The 25,060-nt window shown below is 39.1% G+C and overlaps 3 protein-coding genes across 3 annotated transcripts; all 3 read right to left on the bottom strand.

Annotated features, from left to right (window-relative positions):
• Positions 1–3,614: 3,614 nt before the first annotated feature.
• Positions 3,615–7,505, bottom strand: LOC139620909 (acidic mammalian chitinase-like). The gene is made up of 12 exons (XM_071476932.1): positions 7,427–7,505; positions 7,104–7,141; positions 6,871–6,897; positions 6,520–6,724; positions 6,389–6,433; positions 5,886–6,036; positions 5,673–5,797; positions 5,459–5,582; positions 5,184–5,366; positions 4,947–5,063; positions 4,692–4,824; positions 3,615–4,446 (listed from the first exon to the last, which is right to left on the bottom strand). Exons 1-12 carry the CDS (start codon positions 7,447–7,449, stop codon positions 4,241–4,243), a joined length of 1,377 nt encoding a protein of 458 aa, XP_071333033.1. The 5' UTR covers positions 7,450–7,505; the 3' UTR covers positions 3,615–4,240.
• A 4,797-nt stretch (positions 7,506–12,302) lies between these two features.
• Positions 12,303–16,194, bottom strand: LOC139620908 (acidic mammalian chitinase-like). Its single transcript, XM_071476930.1, has 12 exons — positions 16,115–16,194; positions 15,792–15,829; positions 15,559–15,585; positions 15,208–15,412; positions 15,077–15,121; positions 14,574–14,724; positions 14,361–14,485; positions 14,147–14,270; positions 13,872–14,054; positions 13,635–13,751; positions 13,380–13,512; positions 12,303–13,134 (listed from the first exon to the last, which is right to left on the bottom strand). Exons 1-12 carry the CDS (start codon positions 16,135–16,137, stop codon positions 12,929–12,931), a joined length of 1,377 nt encoding a protein of 458 aa, XP_071333031.1. The 5' UTR covers positions 16,138–16,194; the 3' UTR covers positions 12,303–12,928.
• A 4,773-nt stretch (positions 16,195–20,967) lies between these two features.
• LOC139620907 (acidic mammalian chitinase-like) lies at positions 20,968–24,859 on the bottom strand. Its single transcript, XM_071476929.1, has 12 exons — positions 24,780–24,859; positions 24,457–24,494; positions 24,224–24,250; positions 23,873–24,077; positions 23,742–23,786; positions 23,239–23,389; positions 23,026–23,150; positions 22,812–22,935; positions 22,537–22,719; positions 22,300–22,416; positions 22,045–22,177; positions 20,968–21,799 (listed from the first exon to the last, which is right to left on the bottom strand). Exons 1-12 carry the CDS (start codon positions 24,800–24,802, stop codon positions 21,594–21,596), a joined length of 1,377 nt encoding a protein of 458 aa, XP_071333030.1. The 5' UTR covers positions 24,803–24,859; the 3' UTR covers positions 20,968–21,593.
• Positions 24,860–25,060: the final 201 nt, after the last annotated feature.

Below are 25,060 nucleotides of genomic sequence, written 5' to 3'. Positions count from 1 at the left end.
TGTATACTCATATTGCAGGGGATATTGAAGTGCTTGAGGGAGATTCTAAATAAAAAACAGCATTAGAAATCAAACCTTAAAGACAAACAATGGAAAAAACATGGCCCCAATGAAAAGGAGAGCAGCCTAACATCTAAGCAGAGAGGTGTTTTTCAAATTTAGAAACCAATTATTATTATAGCCCAGAACTGAGGTCAAACATCACAAATATATCCTAAACCTTTTTGGTTTGCAGAGCAGATATTCATTCAGTTTGTAGCTTTCAATCTGTACAGTACAATGCAGGCTTACATCATTTGTTGTTCCTGTCTGTTTCTACCTTAAGTTCAATAGAGTTTAACCACACAAATATACTGAACTCAGTGTTGCTATCCCATTTGTCCTTACCTGACACTGTAACAGACTGTAATTGGTTCTCAGCTTTAGGGGACAGTGGTGTGTTTGCAATTAAGCTTCTGACGTTACCCCACCTAAAATGTTCAGCACGCATGTGGTTTAAAGGGGAAAGTAGATCAAATGTGCAGCATGTGTCATACAGAGAAACTTGTGTGACTTGTGTTAACAGTGGCTAATAAAACAATGATATAACAACAATGATATAATGACAAATGATCTTCTCTGCATTGGCTCCCTGTAAAATCCAGAATAGAATTTAAAATCCTCCTCCTCACCTACAAGGCCATTAATGGTCAGGCACCATCGTACCTTAAAGAGCTTATAGTTCCCCATTTTCCCAATAGGACACTTCGCTCTCTAAATGCAGGTCTACTTGTGGTTCCCAGAGTTTGTAAGAGCAGAATGGGGGCCAGAGCCTTCAGCTATCCGGCTCCTCTCCTGTGGAACCAGCTCCCAGTGTGGGTTTGGGAGGCAGACACCCTCTCTACCTTTAAGATCAGGCTTAAAACTGTCCTGTTTAGTAAAGCTTATAGTTAGGGCTGGCTCGGGTATGTCCTGAATCCCTTAGTTATGCTGCTATAGAGCTAGACTGCTGGGGGATTCCCATGATGCACTGGGCTCTCTCTCTATCTCTGTCTCTCTCTCTCTCTCGACTACTTTATGCCATTAACTTTGTATTTTTTTTCTCCCCGTAGTTTGTGCTTCTCCTCTCTCTCCCTCTCTCTGTCCTCATTCTGCAGGTCTCTCTGCCTCTGGAGCAGCGGGATCCAGATCCACCACTACTCATCATTACTATGAACCACTGTTGTCTATCATTATTATTGATAACACCATTACCTATACAGCTTTTCCTGGTCTCTCTCTCTCTCTTTTCTCCTCTCTCCTCCTCCCACCCCCCCTTTCTCCTCCTAAATCCAACCAGTCGAGGCAGACGGCCGCCCACCCTGAGCCCGGTTCTGTTGGAGGTTTCTTCCTGTTAAAAGGGAGTTTTTCCTACCCCCTGTGGAAACATTTATTTATCGTCTTTATCTGTAATTGTAAACATCAGAATATATTTCTCATATTCATGCCTGGAAGAATATTGTAACATGATTTCAGACACCCCTAAGTTGGGCTGTACCTTGATGTCAGTTGAATGTCTCGTCATCCCGTTTATATCCCACGGATGTATTATAGGAGCTGGATACGGTGCCATGGTATTTTAATTTCATAAGTCCTTTACCTTATATGTGATCTGCATGTGAAAACAATGTCTCACCCTGATTGACAGTATACAAAATGCTAAGTGTTCAGTGATGTTCATTCATCTTTATAAAATTAATTTTGACTTATTTTTCATTTTTTTTCAAATAAAATATCAGGGACATTAATGTACCTGGATGAGGATACATCTGAGTTCTGCTTTTGATACAGTTGATCACAAAATTCTTTTAAAGAGACTAAGGAACCACAATGAGCTTTCAGGAAATGGTTTTAACTGGTTTTCCTCTTATCTTCTTGGCAGAGAGTTTCTTGTTGAAATCAATATTAACTTCTCCAGTACCTCCAAAAGAACATGTGGTGTTCCTCAAGGAATGTTTTTAGGGTTAATTCTATATATGTTACCCCTCAGTGATGCCATGAGGAGACACGGGATTTCCTTTCACAGTTATGTTGATGACACACAACTTTATGTTGCTGTGTCTCCTGATGACACAAGAACAATTGATTCCCTTTTTAAATGTATTCTGGTCCTTCTGTCACAAAAATGTTTTACAGCCAGGACAAATCAGAAATTGTAATCATTGGTTCTAAAGCTCAGAGAAAGAAATTTGTCACATAAATGTGTACACTTACCGATATGTCACAAAGATTGACTCCTGTCTAAATAAAATTTCACAAAAACCTGAGGTTTAAAGGTCCTTGGTTGTAACATTTTTACTGTTAGCTGTTGTTAAATTCATTTACTCTGTGTACTGTAAATAAGTTCAATTAAGAAGCACTTGCACTTAGTCGAGTCTTTCTATCCCCTTGCCTCCCACCTGTTTTTTTTTTTTTTACCTTATTTCCACACAGTTTCCATGTAAATGTAATAGGTTTATAAAAGAAGAACTGTAAGGCTAAAATGCACTTTTTCTACATGTCAGTAAAACCGAACCTGCTCATACATATATACATTCTGAAGCAGTTTGATTCCTTAAAAACCTTGTAAAACCGTTCAGTACACAGCAGATCCTTCTCTCTCAGTCCCACTCAGCCTGCGGTGCTCACAGCCCCTCTCTCTCCTCTCAGGGGCCATCAACACTGCCGATCCCCGCCATGCTTGTTCTCGTTGGAAACCTTAAATGCCTGGCTTCACTGTGGAATACAAGGCAAAGGCAGCAGCCAATAGCAGCGCTTTGCTGACGCCATTCCTCGTGTCAGCAAGTTTTCCCTCGGGTGCGCTTGGTGTTGCTATCAGCTCCTCCTGGAGTGAAATCTGATCCGATCTTTACAGGGAGGCTCTCAGTGTGTTTATAGAGAGCCAATCAACAAACGCACATCCTCTGACATGGCGCAGATGCAGCGGGAAGGGAGAGAAAGAAATGCGCTGGGAGTAAACAATGGACCGGTAATCGGTGACAGACTTTTCCGACTATATTCATAACTCGGAATACTTTTATGAAAAAAACAACTTTATGATAATGTTCTGTAGACCCTTAGAGACTCTTTGATTACATGTAACGGAAGATTGGACAGGGAATACGGAATCTGGACCCAGAAAAGGGTTGGGAGATTCACCTCCATGTGGATAAATTCGGTATGCCACTGCTGACAGATATGAATGAATTAATTATGTGCTTATGGTGAGAATTCAATGATTGGAATCATTGAATTCTAAACCTATCTAATGATGTATGGCATGCCTATGGTGACAAAAAAGTCATATCCCCATTCATTTCCTAAGGGGAACTGAGTCAGAACCTTCAGTTTGGGCCCGCCATCAGGCCAGTGGGTGTAAAGAGGATTTATGCTATGGGAAGTATATTTATCTGACAGGTTTAGTCACTAGTTACGTTTAACATTAAGATTTTACACAATGGATGGACACACGGCATTTCTTTGAGAGCCTCCCAGTTAGGTGGCTTGTTTTCAGAGTATATTATGTCTTTAATCATATAAACACCTGCTAGATAAAGAATGATAGACACAGAATAACCGAACTTCAAACAAAAGTAAACAAAACGTGGGAAACTAGCTGTATTTTCTCATTCATCATTTTATTGTAAGACAAATCCAATCATGTGTTGGCTGGATATTAAGGAAGATGCACACATCCAAACAAGAGGGTTGGATACACCAACAATGACATTGCCTATATATGAGCTAACATATGATTAAGTCAGGCTTATCAGATTAAATAGTGTCAGAAAAGACAACAATAACCTTGGCTCACAATTAATACACCTACAATTAACAGACAACAACAGGACAACAATTGTAAATACACAGTACAAGTACTTCATGTCATATGGCCTATTGATAGATGAAATAATATCAATCATAATCTCTATTGACAGATATGGATGGAAGCATATTGCTTTGACAATGGAGAGTTTATGGAAATATCCATCTGATAATGTTGATGGATTCATCTCATAATGTTAATGCTGACAAGAGTAAATGGTGTTTTACAGTTTTACAAGTTACATGTTTTAAGTGAGATGTAAAAAGAGCAAACAAAACCATTATTTAGAATTTTTCCCACATAACAACAGTGAAAAATCATGAGAAATGATAAATCTAATATCTTTTGACAGTGGCCCACCTTTGTTGTTAAGAAAATGACCATTTATGTAGAGTAAAATGGTGAATGTGCAACTCTTTAGGGGTAGTCACAGCATTGGCAGTTAGGGTTGAAGACGAGACCTGCGGCACAGTATTGGATGTACGTTATCCCATTGGCACAGTTGTAAAAAGAATTTCGGTTATAAGGGTTGGGGTGAACCCCATCGGCCCTTCCACTACAGAAATTGTTAGGATGAGTTTTGGTAGTTGTTGTGGTTGTGGTTGTGGTATAGTCTGGAAAATCTGAAAGAGAATGAAAGTCAACATTGGGTTAAGTGCTATTTAATCCTGCTTGATCATCACATCAGCCGTTAATATCACTGAGTATGGCCATACTTAGATTTCTAAACAGAAAGAGCACACAATTGCACTATGATTAACTAAAAGTAGTAAAGTCAATAAAAAAGTTTTAACATTAATACTGATGGTATTAAATCAAATGAAAAACCACCACCTCACTACAGGATACAACAGACTTTTGTTGTCACCTGGAATAAGGAGATGATGCAGGTGGCTGACGAGGGGATATTTGCCCTGATGACAGAAATGTCCACTAAAGTCATCCAGGTCCAGAGACCAGACGAAGGCTCCTCCAAAGTGGTTTCTCAATAGGTAACTGACCTGAAAGGATGACAAGAAAAACAATTCTACATCTGAAGTCATGTTGACAAAATATCTGTTGAACCTAATTAGCATAAGACCATAAATTTGAAATGTTTTTACGAAATTGAACAGATGATTACCTTGGTTTCAAGGCTGTCTTTGTTATCAAATCCAACCCACTGATTGTCTACGACGGCATATGGAACTTTCTGATCAGCGATCAGCTGGACTTGGACGCCGCCAAGATAATGGCAAATCTGAGAAGATGGGTGAAATGTCAAACGTGGACATAATGAAATTTGTCACAAAAATACGGTAGAAGCTGTACAATAAGTCCATTGATATAGATGACTTATTTTCATTGCTTGCAGTTTTACCTCATAGTAGGCCCACAGTCCTTTTATATGGGTGTAGGTGCCCTCTCTACCGGCACCACTGATTGCTGCGCCTACACCACCGCACGTATAGGCGAGGGTATAAACTCTACCATATGATGCTATGCCCAAGTGTAGCTTATGTGCAGGTGCTCCCTGGTCCCTCCAGTACTGCAAAGCATAGTCCTAAAATATGGAGAAAAAAAAACAATTAGGATGAGATGACATCTGTAAATAGAAATGTGTTTAGGCAGTTAAATAGGAATCCTGGTTCTTACAGTATTAGAGTAGATCTTGTCTCCAGTATCATGTGATCCCTTGTACAAGGGGCTGTGATGTGCTGCGACACTTTCCAAGGGGCCGTGAAAGTCAAATGTGAGCACATTGATGAAATCCAAGTGCCTGATAAAATGCAGGGAAGATCATGTTGACCAAAGCTCCTCAACAGCAAAGAATTGGTATAATGTCAAGAATGACATTAAAATAGTTTACCCGGCAATATGTGCGACTTCATAACTGGCATCGATGACTGCTTTCTCAGCAGAGACACTAGCAATGAGGATTAATCTGTCACGGTGAGTTGAAGTTCCCTCAGCCACAAAGGCATCTCTGAGCTCCTACAAAAAGAGAGAACATGATTCAGTTTCAGTTTAAAATCTCAAAATATATATACATTTCTGGGAGTCCCAGAAGTGAGGATCTGACCTTAATCAACAGTGTGAATTTCTGCTTATTGTATGCTCCAGGAAACCACCAGTCCAGGCTGAGCCCATCAAAACCATATGTTCTCAGCAGTGTGATAGCAGACTGGATGAACTTTCTTCTTCGCCGTTCTGTTGACACCATTGTACTGAATCTGGTAAAAAATGAAAAAACAGTGTTCTCATCATCCACTGAAGTTAAATAATCAGTTACTGACATATTTGGTAGGCTACAATCTAATTTTTAACAAGTATTAGAAACAAGTAGGAGTAAAATAAAAAAAAGTATGTTTAATTATAATTACTCTTAGTTTGTAATATGTACAAACGTGGAATGATTTGAAAATTCATTTTGATTGTATTCAGTACCGAAACCCCTTCACCTTGTGCTACCTTATTTGTGCGAAACCATACATCATTCATGTTGTGAAATGCACAAAAATACAGCATGACTGGACAAAGCATCAAAGAAAACACCATCATGTTGAAGTGTTGCATGTAACTTACCTTTGTGTGTCACCAACTGCCAACAAGGTTTTGAGCAGATGATTTCTGTAGGAGCATCAAAGTTTAGTCATGATTTTTAAGATAACACAAAACTGAACATTTCCAAAATACTGAGAGGCTGCAGGTCTGACCTGGATTTGAGTGCATTAAAGGACTGATAGAGATGTATGTCAGCTGATCTCCTGGGGACCAGAGTATTTACGCTGCTAATGTCAGAGAAGGCGAAGATCAGATGGGTGCACTTGTTCGGATCAATGTCTGTAATACTGAACTTCCCGCCCGCCACTCTATATTCAGCCAAGCTGTTGTAGTAACACACCAGCCTGAAGGAAGAGGCTGAGACATGGAAAAGATAGTTTTAAAAGGATTGAACATGACAGAATTTGAAACAAATCCCTTGTTTCCCAACATGACATAGAGACATTATTTATCCGCTAGTAAGACTGCTGATTGGGATTAATGAATGAATGTTATGAACTTACCCAAGCTGGCCATGATCAAACAGAGACCTTCAAAGTGAGAGAGTTGGTAAGCATGAGGTCTTTCTAATCCTCTTTTTAATGGTATTGTGGTGGAAATGTCAGAGACAAAACATGCACAAATAAAACTGAAACTATCTACATAGATACCACTAGAGGTAGGTGTGAAAATAGTTTTTTGTGATTTGGGTGAACTGACCCTTAAATGAAACATTTACTTGATCAGCGTTCCTTACCTGCAGTCAGAAGCAGCTTGCACATGTTGTCACTGTAACTAAAAAGAAAAAGAAGAAATCTAAACATTTGTTTAATTTACTATATAACAACACTTTAGTCACTATGAGCAATCCAAAGGCATTTCACATCAGAAAATGATCCATTTTGACTTGAAGTTTGATCAATCAGTAAACGATGCCATGCAGCAACACTGCTTCAGCGGCCTGATAGTGCTCAAAAAATCAAAGAGAGAACACCTGTGCAGTGCTAACAGTATTCAAAATCTGTGAAACTGATAAATGAATAAATAAGTGTATGAAGTCAGAGTAAATGGTATACTTACAAAGACAGAGGTAGAAGAAGCATATACTCTCTTTCTCCTGTGACTGATGGGTGACTGCTGGATGGTCTGGCTCTTATATTGGGTAGATAGCTCTTAGGGTGTGGCATTTAAATGGAGTTAAATAGGTCTGGGATGTGGTTTTGTTCAAAATGTTCAAAGCAATTAGACACTGATAAGACACCTCATTACCATGCCCTTTTGACTTTGTATTCATATTTTTAGAACCCTTATGTTCCTAAAACCAAAGCTACACTGACAGTGCAACTACATGTCAATGTCAGTCAGCCTTCTGGTCGACAGGCCAAGCAAAAGACTGGTCCAGACAGAAATATCTATCTGACATATGTTCACTTAATAAAAGAAAGTAAACATGACATGTGGTGAATCTCTCCCTGTTAACATTTTGTTTAAAAACATGTGGAGAGAAGCTTAAACAAGACAACTGACAAGAACTCAAGAATATACAATGTGAAACAATTTAACAACACAGCTCCAATAACAGTAACCTTACCCAATCAGCATGTCATCTTCTCTCGCATTCATTTCCAGGCACTGAGATGTTAGAGCAGGAAATGCACAGGTATGCACACCACACACAGTTTTCATGAGTGAGACTAGCTGAATGTTTTTTTTCCTTCAAGCGATAGTCATGACTATTTGTTATATTATTAGGGGCTTTAAGGTCGTGTGCTAAGGAATGGTTTATTCAAGAGACATACTGCTGTTTGTTACGGCTGAGATATGGATACATAACACCAATAATTACAGATGCTTCAAAGGGACTTCTCTGGAACATCATCACTCCTCTCTTCCTTGTACTTCAGTAAAAGGACACTGAAGAGAACGACACAGAATCTTGAACCTTTGAAATATAAAGTTCAGTAAACTTAATTATTATTGTTTAAGTACTGCCTTTTAATTGTTGAAATCACCTGTTCATCTGCTGACGACGCCCAGGAATCTATATAACCCCACCCTTCTGGTCTACAAAGCCTTTTCCTCCAAACAATTGTGAGAACTAAGAAAACCAGTGTGAGTTAATGAATGGACTATATGTTATTTTAATTGGTCAACATTATAGCAGGCACGTGAGCCAGTGCCTCCATTTTCATTGCTGTCTCTTCAACTCTAGAAGTATAGGGTTTTATTAAAGCCCCTGAAAACATTTTGATTCAAAGGCCTGACCCCTTCAAACCAGTTAACACAGCACAGTGAAAACAGGACCGACAAAAAATACAGACAAATATCTCCCAGACTGAATACCCAACATTGTTCTGTCTTTTGTAGAAACTTGTATACTCATATTGCAGGGGATGTTGAAGTGCTTGAGGGAGATTCTAAATAAAAAACAGCATTAGAAATCAAACCTTAAAGACAAACAATGGAAAAAACATGGCCCCAATGAAAAGGAGAGCAGCCTAACATCTAAGCAGAGAGGTGTTTTTCAAATTTAGAAACCAATTATTATTATAGCCCAGAACTGAGGTCAAACATCACAAATATATCCTAAACCTTTTTGGTTTGCAGAGCAGATATTCATTCTGTTTGTAGCTTTCAATCTGTACAGTACAATGCAGGCTTACATCATTTGTTGTTCCTGTCTGTTTCTACCTTAAGTTCAATAGAGTTTAACCACACAAATATACTGAACTCAGTGTTGCTATCCCATTTGTCCTTACCTGACACTGTAACAGACTGTAATTGGTTCTCAGCTTTAGGGGACAGTGGTGTGTTTGCAATTAAGCTTCTGACGTTACCCCACCTAAAATGTTCAGCACGCATGTGGTTTAAAGGGGAAAGTAGATCAAATGTGCAGCATGTGTCATACAGAGAAACTTGTGTGACTTGTGTTAACAGTGGCTAATAAAACAATGATATAACAACAATGATATAATGACAAATGATCTTCTCTGCATTGGCTCCCTGTAAAATCCAGAATAGAATTTAAAATCCTCCTCCTCACCTACAAGGCCATTAATGGTCAGGCACCATCGTACCTTAAAGAGCTTATAGTTCCCCATTTTCCCAATAGGACACTTCGCTCTCTAAATGCAGGTCTACTTGTGGTTCCCAGAGTTTGTAAGAGCAGAATGGGGGCCAGAGCCTTCAGCTATCCGGCTCCTCTCCTGTGGAACCAGCTCCCAGTGTGGGTTTGGGAGGCAGACACCCTCTCTACCTTTAAGATCAGGCTTAAAACTGTCCTGTTTAGTAAAGCTTATAGTTAGGGCTGGCTCGGGTATGTCCTGAATCCCTTAGTTATGCTGCTATAGAGCTAGACTGCTGGGGGATTCCCATGATGCACTGGGCTCTCTCTCTATCTCTGTCTCTCTCTCTCTCTCGACTACTTTATGCCATTAACTTTGTATTTTTTTTCTCCCCGTAGTTTGTGCTTCTCCTCTCTCTCCCTCTCTCTGTCCTCATTCTGCAGGTCTCTCTGCCTCTGGAGCAGCGGGATCCAGATCCACCACTACTCATCATTACTATGAACCACTGTTGTCTATCATTATTATTGATAACACCATTACCTATACAGCTGTTCCTGGTCTCTCTCTCTCTCTTTTCTCCTCTCTCCTCCTCCCACCCCCCCTTTCTCCTCCTAAATCCAACCAGTCGAGGCAGACGGCCGCCCACCCTGAGCCCGGTTCTGTTGGAGGTTTCTTCCTGTTAAAAGGGAGTTTTTCCTACCCCCTGTGGAAACATTTATTTATCGTCTTTATCTGTAATTGTAAACATCAGAATATATTTCTCATATTCATGCCTGGAAGAATATTGTAACATGATTTCAGACACCCCTAAGTTGGGCTGTACCTTGATGTCAGTTGAATGTCTCGTCATCCCGTTTATATCCCACGGATGTATTATAGGAGCTGGATACGGTGCCATGGTATTTTAATTTCATAAGTCCTTTACCTTATATGTGATCTGCATGTGAAAACAATGTCTCACCCTGATTGACAGTATACAGCTAAGTGTTCAGTGATGTTCATTCATCTTTATAAAATTAATTTTGACTTATTTTTCAGTTTTTTTCAAATAAAATATCAGGGACATTAATGTACCTGGATGAGGATACATCTGAGTTCTGCTTTTGATACAGTTGATCACAAAATTCTTTTAAAGAGACTGAGGAACCACAATGAGCTTTCAGGAAATGGTTTTAACTGATTTTCCTCTTATCTTCTTGGCAGAGAGTTTCTTGTTGAAATCAATATTAACTTCTCCAGTACCTCCAAAAGAACATGTGGTGTTCCTCAAGGAATGTTTTAGGGTTAATTCTATGTATGTTACCCCTCAGTGATGCCGTGAGGAGACACGGGATTTCCTTTCACAGTTATGTTGATGACACACAACTTTATGTTGCTGTGTCTCCTGATGACACAAGAACAATTGATTCCCTTTTTAAATGTATTCTGGTCCTTCTGTCACAAAAATGTTTTACAGGCAGGACAAATCAGAAATTGTAATCATTGGTTCTAAAGCTCAGAGAAAGAAATTTGTCACATAAATGTGTACACTTACCGATATGTCACAGAGATTGACTCCTGTCTAAACAAAATTTCACAAAAACCTGAGGTTTAAAGGTCCTTGGTTGTAACATTTTTACTGTTAGCTGTTGTTAAATTCATTTACTCTGTGTACTGTAAATAAGTTCAATTAAGAAGCACTTGCACCTCCTACCTGTTTTTTTTTTTTTTTACCTTATTTCCACACAGTTTCCATGTAAATGTAATAGGTTTATAAAAGAAGAACTGTAAAGCTAAAATGCACTTTTTCTACATGTCAGTAAAACCGAACCTGCTCATACATATATACATTCTGAAGCAGTTTGATTCCTTAAAAACCTTGTAAAACCGTTCAGTACACAGCAGATCCTTCTCTCTCTGTCCCACTCAGCCTGCGGTGCTCACAGCCCCTCTCTCTCCTCTCAGGGGCCATCAACACTGCCGATCCCCGCCATGCTTGTTCTCGTTGGAAACCTTAAATGCCTGGCTTCACTGTGGAATACAAGGCAAAGGCAGCAGCCAATAGCAGCGCTTTGCTGACGCCATTCCTCGTGTCAGCAAGTTTTCCCTCGGGTGCGCTTGGTGTTGCTATCAGCTCCTCCTGGAGTGAAATCTGATCCGATCTTTACAGGGAGGCTCTCAGTGTGTTTATAGAGAGCCAATCAACAAACGCACATCCTCTGACATGGCGCAGATGCAGCGGGAAGGGAGAGAAAGAAATGCGCTGGGAGTAAACAATGGACCGGTAATCGGTGACAGACTTTTCCGACTATATTCATAACTCGGAATACTTTTATGAAAAAAACAACTTTATGATAATGTTCTGTAGACCCTTAGAGACTCTTTGATTACATGTAACGGAAGATTGGACAGGGAATACGGAATCTGGACCCAGAAAAGGGTTGGGAGATTCACCTCCATGTGGATAAATTCGGTATGCCACTGCTGACAGATATGAATGAATTAATTATGTGCTTATGGTGAGAATTCAATGATTGGAATCATTGAATTCTAAACCTATCTAATGATGTATGGCATGCCTATGGTGACAAAAAAGTCATATCCCCATTCATTTCCTAAGGGGAACTGAGTCAGAACCTTCAGTTTGGGCCCACCATCAGGCCAGTGGGTGTAAAGAGGATTTATGCTATGGGAAGTATATTTATCTGACAGGTTTAGTTACTAGTTACGTTTAACATTAAGATTTTACACAATGGATGGACACACGACATTTCTTTGAGAGCCTCCCAGTTAGGTGGCTTGTTTTCAGAGTATATTATGTCTTTAATCATATAAACACCTGCAAGATAAAGAATGATAGACACAGAATAACCGAACTTCAAACAAAAGTAAACAAAACGTGGGAAACTAGCTGTATTTTCTCATTCATCATTTTATTGTAAGACAAATCCAATCATGTGTTGGCTGGATATTAAGGAAGATGCACACATCCAAACAAGAGGGTTAGATAAACCAACAATGACATTGCCTATATATGAGCTAACATATGATTAAGTCAGGCTTATCAGATTAAATAGTGTCAGAAAAGACAACAATAACCTTGGCTCACAATTAATACACCTACAATTAACAGACAACAACAGGACAACAATTGTAAATACACAGTACAAGTACTTCATGTCATATGGCCTATTGACAGATGAAATAATATCAATCATAATCTCTATTGACAGATATGGATGGAAGCATATCTCTTTGACAATGGAGAGTTTATGCAAATATCCATCTGATAATGTTGATGGATTCATCTCATAATGTTAATGCTGACAAGAGTAAATGGTGTTTTACAGTTTTACAAGTTACATGTTTTAAGTGAGATGTAAAAAGAGCAAACAAAACCATTATTTAGAATTTTTCCCACATAACAACAGTGAAAAATCATGAGAAATGATAAATCTAATATCTTTTGACAGTGGCCCACCTTTGTCGTTAAGAAAATGACCATTTATGTAGAGTAAAATGGTGAATGTGCAACTCTTTAGGGGTAGTCACAGCATAGGCAGTTAGGGTTGAAGACGAGACCTGCGGCACAGTATTGGATGTACGTTATCCCATTGGCACAGTTGTAAAAAGAATTTCGGTTATAAGGGTTGGGGTGAACCCCATCGGCCCTTCCACTACAGAAATTGTTAGGATGAGTTTTGGTAGTTGTTGTGGTTGTGGTTGTGGTATAGTCTGGAAAATCTGAAAGAGAATGAAAGTCAACATTGGGTTAAGTGCTATTTAATCCTGCTTGATCATCACATCAGCCGTTAATATCACTGAGTATGGCCATACTTAGATTTCTAAACAGAAAGAGCACACAATTGCACTATGATTAACTAAAAGTAGTAAAGTCAATAAAAAAGTTTTAACATTAATACTGATGGTATTAAATCAAATGAAAAACCACCACCTCACTACAGGATACAACAGACTTTTGTTGTCACCTGGAATAAGGAGATGATGCAGGTGGCTGACGAGGGGATATTTGCCCTGATGACAGAAATGTCCACTAAAGTCATCCAGGTCCAGAGACCAGACGAAGGCTCCTCCAAAGTGGTTTCTCAATAGGTAACTGACCTGAAAGGATGACAAGAAAAACAATTCTACATCTGAAGTCATGTTGACAAAATATCTGTTGAACCTAATTAGCATAAGACCATAAATTTGAAATGTTTTTACGAAATTGAACAGATGATTACCTTGGTTTCAAGGCTGTCTTTGTTATCAAATCCAACCCACTGATTGTCTACGACGGCATATGGAACTTTCTGATCAGCGATCAGCTGGACTTGGACGCCGCCAAGATAATGGCAAATCTGAGAAGATGGGTGAAATGTCAAACGTGGACATAATGAAATTTGTCACAAAAATACGGTAGAAGCTGTACAATAAGTCCATTGATATAGATGACTTATTTTCATTGCTTGCAGTTTTACCTCATAGTAGGCCCACAGTCCTTTTATATGGGTGTAGGTGCCCTCTCTACCGGCACCACTGATTGCTGCGCCTACACCACCGCACGTATAGGCGAGGGTATAAACTCTACCATATGATGCTATGCCCAAGTGTAGCTTATGTGCAGGTGCTCCCTGGTCCCTCCAGTACTGCAAAGCATAGTCCTAAAATATGGAGAAAAAAAAACAATTAGGATGAGATGACATCTGTAAATAGAAATGTGTTTAGGCAGTTAAATAGGAATCCTGGTTCTTACAGTATTAGAGTAGATCTTGTCTCCAGTATCATGTGATCCCTTGTACAAGGGGCTGTGATGTGCTGCGACACTTTCCAAGGGGCCGTGAAAGTCAAATGTGAGCACATTGATGAAATCCAAGTGCCTGATAAAATGCAGGGAAGATCATGTTGACCAAAGCTCCTCAACAGCAAAGAATTGGTATAATGTCAAGAATGACATTAAAATAGTTTACCCGGCAATATGTGCGACTTCATAACTGGCATCGATGACTGCTTTCTCAGCAGAGACACTAGCAATGAGGATTAATCTGTCACGGTGAGTTGAAGTTCCCTCAGCCACAAAGGCATCTCTGAGCTCCTACAAAAAGAGAGAACATGATTCAGTTTCAGTTTAAAATCTCAAAATATATATACATTTCTGGGAGTCCCAGAAGTGAGGATCTGACCTTAATCAACAGTGTGAATTTCTGCTTATTGTATGCTCCAGGAAACCACCAGTCCAGGCTGAGCCCATCAAAACCATATGTTCTCAGCAGTGTGATAGCAGACTGGATGAACTTTCTTCTTCGCCGTTCTGTTGACACCATTGTACTGAATCTGGTAAAAAATAAAAAAACAGTGTTCTCATCATCCACTGAAGTTAAATAATCAGTTACTGACATATTTGGTAGGCTACAATCTAATTTTTAACAAGTATTAGAAACAAGTAGGAGTAAAATAAAAAAAAGTATGTTTAATTATAATTACTCTTAGTTTGTAATATGTACAAACGTGGAATGATTTGAAAATTCATTTTGATTGTATTCAGTACCGAAACCCCTTCACCTTGTGCTACCTTATTTGTGCGAAACCATACATCATTCATGTTGTGAAATGCACAAAAATACAGCATGACTGGACAAAGCATCAAAGAAAACACCATCATGTTGAAGTGTTGCATGTAACTTACCTTTGTGTGTCACCAACTGCCAACAAGGTTTTGAGCAGATGATTTCTGTAGGAGCATCAAAGTTTAGTCATGATTTTTAAGATAACACAAAACTGAACATTTCCAAAATACTGAGAGGCTGCAGGTCTGACCTGGATTTGAGTGCATTAAAGGACTGATAGAGATGTATGTCAGCTGATCTCCTGGGGACCAGAGTATTTACGCTGCTAATGTCAGAGAAGGCGAAGATCAGATGGGTGCACTTGTTCGGATCAATGTCTGTAATACTGAACTTCCCGCCCGCCACTCTATATTCAGCCAAGCTGTTGTAGTAACACACCAGCCTGAAGGAAGAGGCTGAGACATGGAAAAGATAGTTTTAAAAGGATTGAACATGACAGAATTTGAAACAAATCCCTTGTTTCCCAACATGACATAGAGACATTATTTATCCGCTAGTAAGACTGCTGATTGGGATTAATGAATGAATGTTATGAACTTACCCAAGCTGGCCATGATCAAACAGAGACCTTCAAAGTGAGAGAGTTGGTAAGCATGAGGTCTTTCTAATCCTCTTTTTAATGGTATTGTGGTGGAAATGTCAGAGACAAAACATGCACAAATAAAACTGAAACTATCTACATAGATACCACTAGAGGTAGGTGTGAAAATAGTTTTTTGTGATTTGGGTGAACTGACCCTTAAATGAAACATTTACTTGATCAGCGTTCCTTACCTGCAGTCAGAAGCAGCTTGCACATGTTGTCACTGTAACTAAAAAGAAAAAGAAGAAATCTAAACATTTGTTTAATTTACTATATAACAACACTTTAGTCACTATGAGCAATCCAAAGGCATTTCACATCAGAAAATGATCCATTTTGACTTGAAGTTTGATCAATCAGTAAACGATGCCATGCAGCAACACTGCTTCAGCGGCCTGATAGTGCTCAAAAAATCAAAGAGAGAACACCTGTGCAGTGCTAACAGTATTCAAAATCTGTGAAACTGATAAATGAATAAATAAGTGTATGAAGTCAGAGTAAATGGTATACTTACAAAGACAGAGGTAGAAGAAGCATATACTCTCTTTCTCCTGTGACTGATGGGTGACTGCTGGATGGTCTGGCTCTTATATTGGGTAGATAGCTCTTAGGGTGTGGCATTTAAATGGAGTTAAATAGGTCTGGGATGTGGTTTTGTTCAAAATGTTCAAAGCAATTAGACACTGATAAGACACCTCATTACCATGCCCTTTTGACTTTGTATTCATATTTTTAGAACCCTTATGTTCCTAAAACCAAAGCTACAGTGACAGTGCAACTACATGTCAATGTCAGTCAGCCTTCTGGTCGACAGGCCAAGCAAAAGACTGGTCCAGACAGAAATATCTATCTGACATATGTTCACTTAATAAAAGAAAGTAAACATGACATGTGGTGAATCTCTCCCTGTTAACATTTTGTTTAAAAACATGTGGAGAGAAGCTTAAACAAGACAACTGACAAGAACTCAAGAATATACAATGTGAAACAATTTAACAACACAGCTCCAATAACAGTAACCTTACCCAATCAGCATGTCATCTTCTCTCGCATTCATTTCCAGGCACTGAGATGTTAGAGCAGGAAATGCACAGGTATGCACACCACACACAGTTTTCATGAGTGAGACTAGCTGAATGTTTTTTTTCCTTCAAGCGATAGTCATGACTATTTGTTATATTATTAGGGGCTTTAAGGTCGTGTGCTAAGGAATGGTTTATTCAAGAGACATGCTGCTGTTTGTTACGGCTGAGATATGGATACATAACACCAATAATTACAGATGCTTCAAAGGGACTTCTCTGGAACATCATCACTCCTCTCTTCCTTGTACTTCAGTAAAAGGACACTGAAGAGAACGACACAGAATCTTGAACCTTTGAAATATAAAGTTCAGTAAACTTAATTATTATTGTTTAAGTACTGCCTTTTAATTGTTGAAATCACCTGTTAATCTGCTGACGACGCCCAGGAATCTATATAACCCCACCCTTCTGGTCTACAAAGCCTTTTCCTCCAAACAATTGTGAGAACTAAGAAAACCAGTGTGAGTTAATGAATGGACTATATGTTATTTTAATTGGTCAACATTATAGCAGGCACGTGAGCCAGTGCCTCCATTTTCATTGCTGTCTCTTCAACTCTAGAAGTATAGGGTTTTATTAAAGCCCCTGAAAACATTTTGATTCAAAGGCCTGACCCCTTCAAACCAGTTAACACAGCACAGTGAAAACAGGACCGACAAAAAATACAGACAAATATCTCCCAGACTGAATACCCAACATTGTTCTGTCTTTTGTCGAAACTTGTATACTCATATTGCAGGGGATGTTGAAGTGCTTGAGGGAGATTCTAAATAAAAAAACAGCATTAGAAATCAAACCTTAAAGACAAACAATGGAAAAAACATGGCCCCAATGAAAAGGAGAGCAGCCTAACATCTAAGCAGAGAGGTGTTTTTCAAATTTAGAAACCAATTATTATTATAGCCCAGAACTGAGGTCAAACATCACAAATATATCCTAAACCTTTTTGGTTTGCAGAGCAGATATTCATTCTGTTTGTAGCTTTCAATCTGTACAGTACAATGCAGGCTTACATCATTTGTTGTTCCTGTCTGTTTCTACCTTAAGTTCAATAGAGTTTAACCACACAAATATACTGAACTCAGTGTTGCTATCCCATTTGTCCTTACCTGACACTGTAACAGACTGTAATTGGTTCTCAGCTTTAGGGGACAGTGGTGTGTTTGCAATTAAGCTTCTGACGTTACCCCACCTAAAATGTTCAGCACGCATGTGGTTTAAAGGGGAAAGTAGATCAAATGTGCAGCATGTGTCATACAGAGAAACTTGTGTGACTTGTGTTAACAGTGGCTAATAAAACAATGATATAACAACAATGATATAATGACAAATGATCTTCTCTGCATTGGCTCCCTGTAAAATCCAGAATAGAATTTAAAATCCTCCTCCTCACCTACAAGGCCATTAATGGTCAGGCACCATCGTACCTTAAAGAGCTTATAGTTCCCCATTTTCCCAATAGGACACTTCGCTCTCTAAATGCAGGTCTACTTGTGGTTCCCAGAGTTTGTAAGAGCAGAATGGGGGCCAGAGCCTTCAGCTATCCGGCTCCTCTCCTGTGGAACCAGCTCCCAGTGTGGGTTTGGGAGGCAGACACCCTCTCTACCTTTAAGATCAGGCTTAAAACTGTCCTGTTTAGTAAAGCTTATAGTTAGGGCTGGCTCGGGTATGTCCTGAATCCCTTAGTTATGCTGCTATAGAGCTAGACTGCTGGGGGATTCCCATGATGAACTGGGCTCTCTCTCTATCTCTGTCTCTCTCTCTCTCTCGACTACTTTATGCCATTAACTTTGTATTTTTTTTCTCCCCGTAGTTTGTGCTTCTCCTCTCTCTCCCTCTCTCTGTCCTCATTCTGCAGGTCTCTCTGCCTCTGGAGCAGCGGGATCCAGATCCACCACTACTCATCATTACTATGAACCACTGTTGTCTATCATTATTATTGATAACACCATTACCTATACAGCTGTTCCTGGTCTCTCTCTCTCTCTTTTCTCCTCTCTCCTCCTCCCACCCCCCCTTTCTCCTCCTCCCACCCTGAGCCCGGTTCTGTTGGAGGTTTCTTCCTGTTAAAAGGGAGTTTTTCCTACCCCCTGTGGAAACATTTATTTATCGTCTTTATCTGTAATTGTAAACATCAGAATATATTTCTCATATTCATGCCTGGAAGAATATTGTAACATGATTTCAGACACCCCTAAGTTGGGCTGTACCTTGATGTCAGTTGAATGTCTCGTCATCCCGTTTATATCCCACGGATGTATTATAGGAGCTGGATACGGTGCCATGGTATTTTAATTTCATAAGTCCTTTACCTTATATGTGATCTGCATGTGAAAACAATGTCTCACCCTGATTGACAGTATACAGAATGCTAAGTGTTCAGTGATGTTCATTCATCTTTATAAAATTAATTTTGACTTATTTTTCAGTTTTTTTCAAATAAAATATCAGGGACATTAATGTACCTGGATGAGGATACATCTGAGTTCTGCTTTTGATACAGTTGATCACAAAATTCTTTTAAAGAGACTAAGGAACCACAATGAGCTTTCAGGAAATGGTTTTAACTGATTTTCCTCTTATCTTCTTGGCAGAGAGTTTCTTGTTGAAATCAATATTAACTTCTCCAGTACCTCCAAAAGAACATGTGGTGTTCCTCAAGGAATGTTTTAGGGTTAATTCTATGTATGTTACCCCTCAGTGATGCCATGAGGAGACACGGGATTTCCTTTCACAGTTATGTTGATGACACACAACTTTATGTTGCTGTGTCTCCTGATGACACAAGAACAATTGATTCCCTTTTTAAATGTATTCTGGTCCTTCTGTCACAAAAATGTTTTACAGGCAGGACAAATCAGAAATTGTAATCATTGGTTCTAAAGCTCAGAGAAAGAAATTTGTCACATAAATGTGTACACTTACCGATATGTCACAGAGATTGACTCCTGTCTAAACAAAATTTCACAAAAACCTGAGGTTTAAAGGTCCTTGGTTGTAACATTTTTACTGTTAGCTGTTGTTAAATTCATTTACTCTGTGTACTGTAAATAAGTTCAATTAAGAAGCACTTGCACCTCCTACCTGTTTTTTTTTTTTTTTACCTTATTTCCACACAGTTTCCATGTAAATGTAATAGGTTTATAAAAGAAGAACTGTAAAGCTAAAATGCACTTTTTCTACATGTCAGTAAAACCGAACCTGCTCATACATATATACATTCTGAAGCAGTTTGATTCCTTAAAAACCTTGTAAAACCGTTCAGTACACAGCAGATCCTTCTCTCTCTGTCCCACTCAGCCTGCGGTGCTCACAGCCCCTCTCTCTCCTCTCAGGGGCCATCAACACTGCCGATCCCCGCCATGCTTGTTCTCGTTGGAAACCTTAAATGCCTGGCTTCACTGTGGAATACAAGGCAAAGGCAGCAGCCAATAGCAGCGCTTTGCTGACGCCATTCCTCGTGTCAGCAAGTTTTCCCTCGGGTGCGCTTGGTGTTGCTATCAGCTCCTCCTGGAGTGAAATCTGATCCGATCTTTACAGGGAGGCTCTCAGTGTGTTTATAGAGAGCCAATCAACAAACGCACATCCTCTGACATGGCGCAGATGCAGCGGGAAGGGAGAGAAAGAAATGCGCTGGGAGTAAACAATGGACCGGTAATCGGTGACAGACTTTTCCGACTATATTCATAACTCGGAATACTTTTATGAAAAAAACAACTTTATGATAATGTTCTGTAGACCCTTAGAGACTCTTTGATTACATGTAACGGAAGATTGGACAGGGAATACGGAATCTGGACCCAGAAAAGGGTTGGGAGATTCACCTCCATGTGGATAAATTCGGTATGCCACTGCTGACAGATATGAATGAATTAATTATGTGCTTATGGTGAGAATTCAATGATTGGAATCATTGAATTCTAAACCTATCTAATGATGTATGGCATGCCTATGGTGACAAAAAAGTCATATCCCCATTCATTTCCTAAGGGGAACTGAGTCAGAACCTTCAGTTTGGGCCCACCATCAGGCCAGTGGGTGTAAAGAGGATTTATGCTATGGGAAGTATATTTATCTGACAGGTTTAGTTACTAGTTACGTTTAACATTAAGATTTTACACAATGGATGGACACACGACATTTCTTTGAGAGCCTCCCAGTTAGGTGGCTTGTTTTCAGAGTATATTATGTCTTTAATCATATAAACACCTGCAAGATAAAGAATGATAGACACAGAATAACCGAACTTCAAACAAAAGTAAACAAAACGTGGGAAACTAGCTGTATTTTCTCATTCATCATTTTATTGTAAGACAAATCCAATCATGTGTTGGCTGGATATTAAGGAAGATGCACACATCCAAACAAGAGGGTTAGATAAACCAACAATGACATTGCCTATATATGAGCTAACATATGATTAAGTCAGGCTTATCAGATTAAATAGTGTCAGAAAAGACAACAATAACCTTGGCTCACAATTAATACACCTACAATTAACAGACAACAACAGGACAACAATTGTAAATACACAGTACAAGTACTTCATGTCATATGGCCTATTGACAGATGAAATAATATCAATCATAATCTCTATTGACAGATATGGATGGAAGCATATCTCTTTGACAATGGAGAGTTTATGCAAATATCCATCTGATAATGTTGATGGATTCATCTCATAATGTTAATGCTGACAAGAGTAAATGGTGTTTTACAGTTTTACAAGTTACATGTTTTAAGTGAGATGTAAAAAGAGCAAACAAAACCATTATTTAGAATTTTTCCCACATAACAACAGTGAAAAATCATGAGAAATGATAAATCTAATATCTTTTGACAGTGGCCCACCTTTGTCGTTAAGAAAATGACCATTTATGTAGAGTAAAATGGTGAATGTGCAACTCTTTAGGGGTAGTCACAGCATAGGCAGTTAGGGTTGAAGACGAGACCTGCGGCACAGTATTGGATGTACGTTATCCCATTGGCACAGTTGTAAAAAGAATTTCGGTTATAAGGGTTGGGGTGAACCCCATCGGCCCTTCCACTACAGAAATTGTTAGGATGAGTTTTGGTAGTTGTTGTGGTTGTGGTTGTGGTATAGTCTGGAAAATCTGAAAGAGAATGAAAGTCAACATTGGGTTAAGTGCTATTTAATCCTGCTTGATCATCACATCAGCCGTTAATATCACTGAGTATGGCCATACTTAGATTTCTAAACAGAAAGAGCACACAATTGCACTATGATTAACTAAAAGTAGTAAAGTCAATAAAAAAGTTTTAACATTAATACTGATGGTATTAAATCAAATGAAAAACCACCACCTCACTACAGGATACAACAGACTTTTGTTGTCACCTGGAATAAGGAGATGATGCAGGTGGCTGACGAGGGGATATTTGCCCTGATGACAGAAATGTCCACTAAAGTCATCCAGGTCCAGAGACCAGACGAAGGCTCCTCCAAAGTGGTTTCTCAATAGGTAACTGACCTGAAAGGATGACAAGAAAAACAATTCTACATCTGAAGTCATGTTGACAAAATATCTGTTGAACCTAATTAGCATAAGACCATAAATTTGAAATGTTTTTACGAAATTGAACAGATGATTACCTTGGTTTCAAGGCTGTCTTTGTTATCAAATCCAACCCACTGATTGTCTACGACGGCATATGGAACTTTCTGATCAGCGATCAGCTGGACTTGGACGCCGCCAAGATAATGGCAAATCTGAGAAGATGGGTGAAATGTCAAACGTGGACATAATGAAATTTGTCACAAAAATACGGTAGAAGCTGTACAATAAGTCCATTGATATAGATGACTTATTTTCATTGCTTGCAGTTTTACCTCATAGTAGGCCCACAGTCCTTTTATATGGGTGTAGGTGCCCTCTCTACCGGCACCACTGATTGCTGCGCCTACACCACCGCACGTATAGGCGAGGGTATAAACTCTACCATATGATGCTATGCCCAAGTGTAGCTTATGTGCAGGTGCTCCCTGGTCCCTCCAGTACTGCAAAGCATAGTCCTAAAATATGGAGAAAAAAAAACAATTAGGATGAGATGACATCTGTAAATAGAAATGTGTTTAGGCAGTTAAATAGGAATCCTGGTTCTTACAGTATTAGAGTAGATCTTGTCTCCAGTATCATGTGATCCCTTGTACAAGGGGCTGTGATGTGCTGCGACACTTTCCAAGGGGCCGTGAAAGTCAAATGTGAGCACATTGATGAAATCCAAGTGCCTGATAAAATGCAGGGAAGATCATGTTGACCAAAGCTCCTCAACAGCAAAGAATTGGTATAATGTCAAGAATGACATTAAAATAGTTTACCCGGCAATATGTGCGACTTCATAACTGGCATCGATGACTGCTTTCTCAGCAGAGACACTAGCAATGAGGATTAATCTGTCACGGTGAGTTGAAGTTCCCTCAGCCACAAAGGCATCTCTGAGCTCCTACAAAAAGAGAGAACATGATTCAGTTTCAGTTTAAAATCTCAAAATATATATACATTTCTGGGAGTCCCAGAAGTGAGGATCTGACCTTAATCAACAGTGTGAATTTCTGCTTATTGTATGCTCCAGGAAACCACCAGTCCAGGCTGAGCCCATCAAAACCATATGTTCTCAGCAGTGTGATAGCAGACTGGATGAACTTTCTTCTTCGCCGTTCTGTTGACACCATTGTACTGAATCTGGTAAAAAATGAAAAAACAGTGTTCTCATCATCCACTGAAGTTAAATAATCAGTTACTGACATATTTGGTAGGCTACAATCTAATTTTTAACAAGTATTAGAAACAAGTAGGAGTAAAATAAAAAAAAGTATGTTTAATTATAATTACTCTTAGTTTGTAATATGTACAAACGTGGAATGATTTGAAAATTCATTTTGATTGTATTCAGTACCGAAACCCCTTCACCTTGTGCTACCTTATTTGTGCGAAACCATACATCATTCATGTTGTGAAATGCACAAAAATACAGCATGACTGGACAAAGCATCAAAGAAAACACCATCATGTTGAAGTGTTGCATGTAACTTACCTTTGTGTGTCACCAACTGCCAACAAGGTTTTGAGCAGATGATTTCTGTAGGAGCATCAAAGTTTAGTCATGATTTTTAAGATAACACAAAACTGAACATTTCCAAAATACTGAGAGGCTACAGGTCTGACCTGGATTTGAGTGCATTAAAGGACTGATAGAGATGTATGTCAGCTGATCTCCTGGGGACCAGAGTATTTACGCTGCTAATGTCAGAGAAGGCGAAGATCAGATGGGTGCACTTGTTCGGATCAATGTCTGTAATACTGAACTTCCCGCCCGCCACTCTATATTCAGCCAAGCTGTTGTAGTAACACACCAGCCTGAAGGAAGAGGCTGAGACATGGAAAAGATAGTTTTAAAAGGATTGAACATGACAGAATTTGAAACAAATCCCTTGTTTCCCAACATGACATAGAGACATTATTTATCCGCTAGTAAGACTGCTGATTGGGATTAATGAATGAATGTTATGAACTTACCCAAGCTGGCCATGATCAAACAGAGACCTTCAAAGTGAGAGAGTTGGTAAGCATGAGGTCTTTCTAATCCTCTTTTTAATGGTATTGTGGTGGAAATGTCAGAGACAAAACCTGCACAAATAAAACTGAAACTATCTACATAGATACCACTAGAGGTAGGTGTGAAAATAGTTTTTTGTGATTTGGGTGAACTGACCCTTAAATGAAACATTTACTTGATCAGCGTTCCTTACCTGCAGTCAGAAGCAGCTTGCACATGTTGTCACTGTAACTAAAAAGAAAAAGAAGAAATCTAAACATTTGTTTAATTTACTATATAACAACACTTTAGTCACTATGAGCAATCCAAAGGCATTTCACATCAGAAAATGATCCATTTTGACTTGAAGTTTGATCAATCAGTAAACGATGCCATGCAGCAACACTGCTTCAGCGGCCTGATAGTGCTCAAAAAATCAAAGAGAGAACACCTGTGCAGTGCTAACAGTATTCAAAATCTGTGAAACTGATAAATGAATAAATAAGTGTATGAAGTCAGAGTAAATGGTATACTTACAAAGACAGAGGTAGAAGAAGCATATACTCTCTTTCTCCTGTGACTGATGGGTGACTGCTGGATGGTCTGGCTCTTATATTGGGTAGATAGCTCTTAGGGTGTGGCATTTAAATGGAGTTAAATAGGTCTGGGATGTGGTTTTGTTCAAAATGTTCAAAGCAATTAGACACTGATAAGACACCTCATTACCATGCCCTTTTGACTTTGTATTCATATTTTTAGAACCCTTATGTTCCTAAAACCAAAGCTACAGTGACAGTGCAACTACATGTCAATGTCAG

Source organism: Trachinotus anak, unplaced genomic scaffold (genome assembly GCF_046630095.1).
Source record: "Trachinotus anak isolate AG129_WGS33_773 ecotype Australia unplaced genomic scaffold, CSIRO_AGI_Tana_v1 ptg000004l, whole genome shotgun sequence".
NCBI classification, from domain to species: Eukaryota; Metazoa; Chordata; class Actinopteri; order Carangiformes; family Carangidae; genus Trachinotus; species Trachinotus anak.
This window is presented reverse-complemented; position numbering and strand designations above follow the sequence as displayed.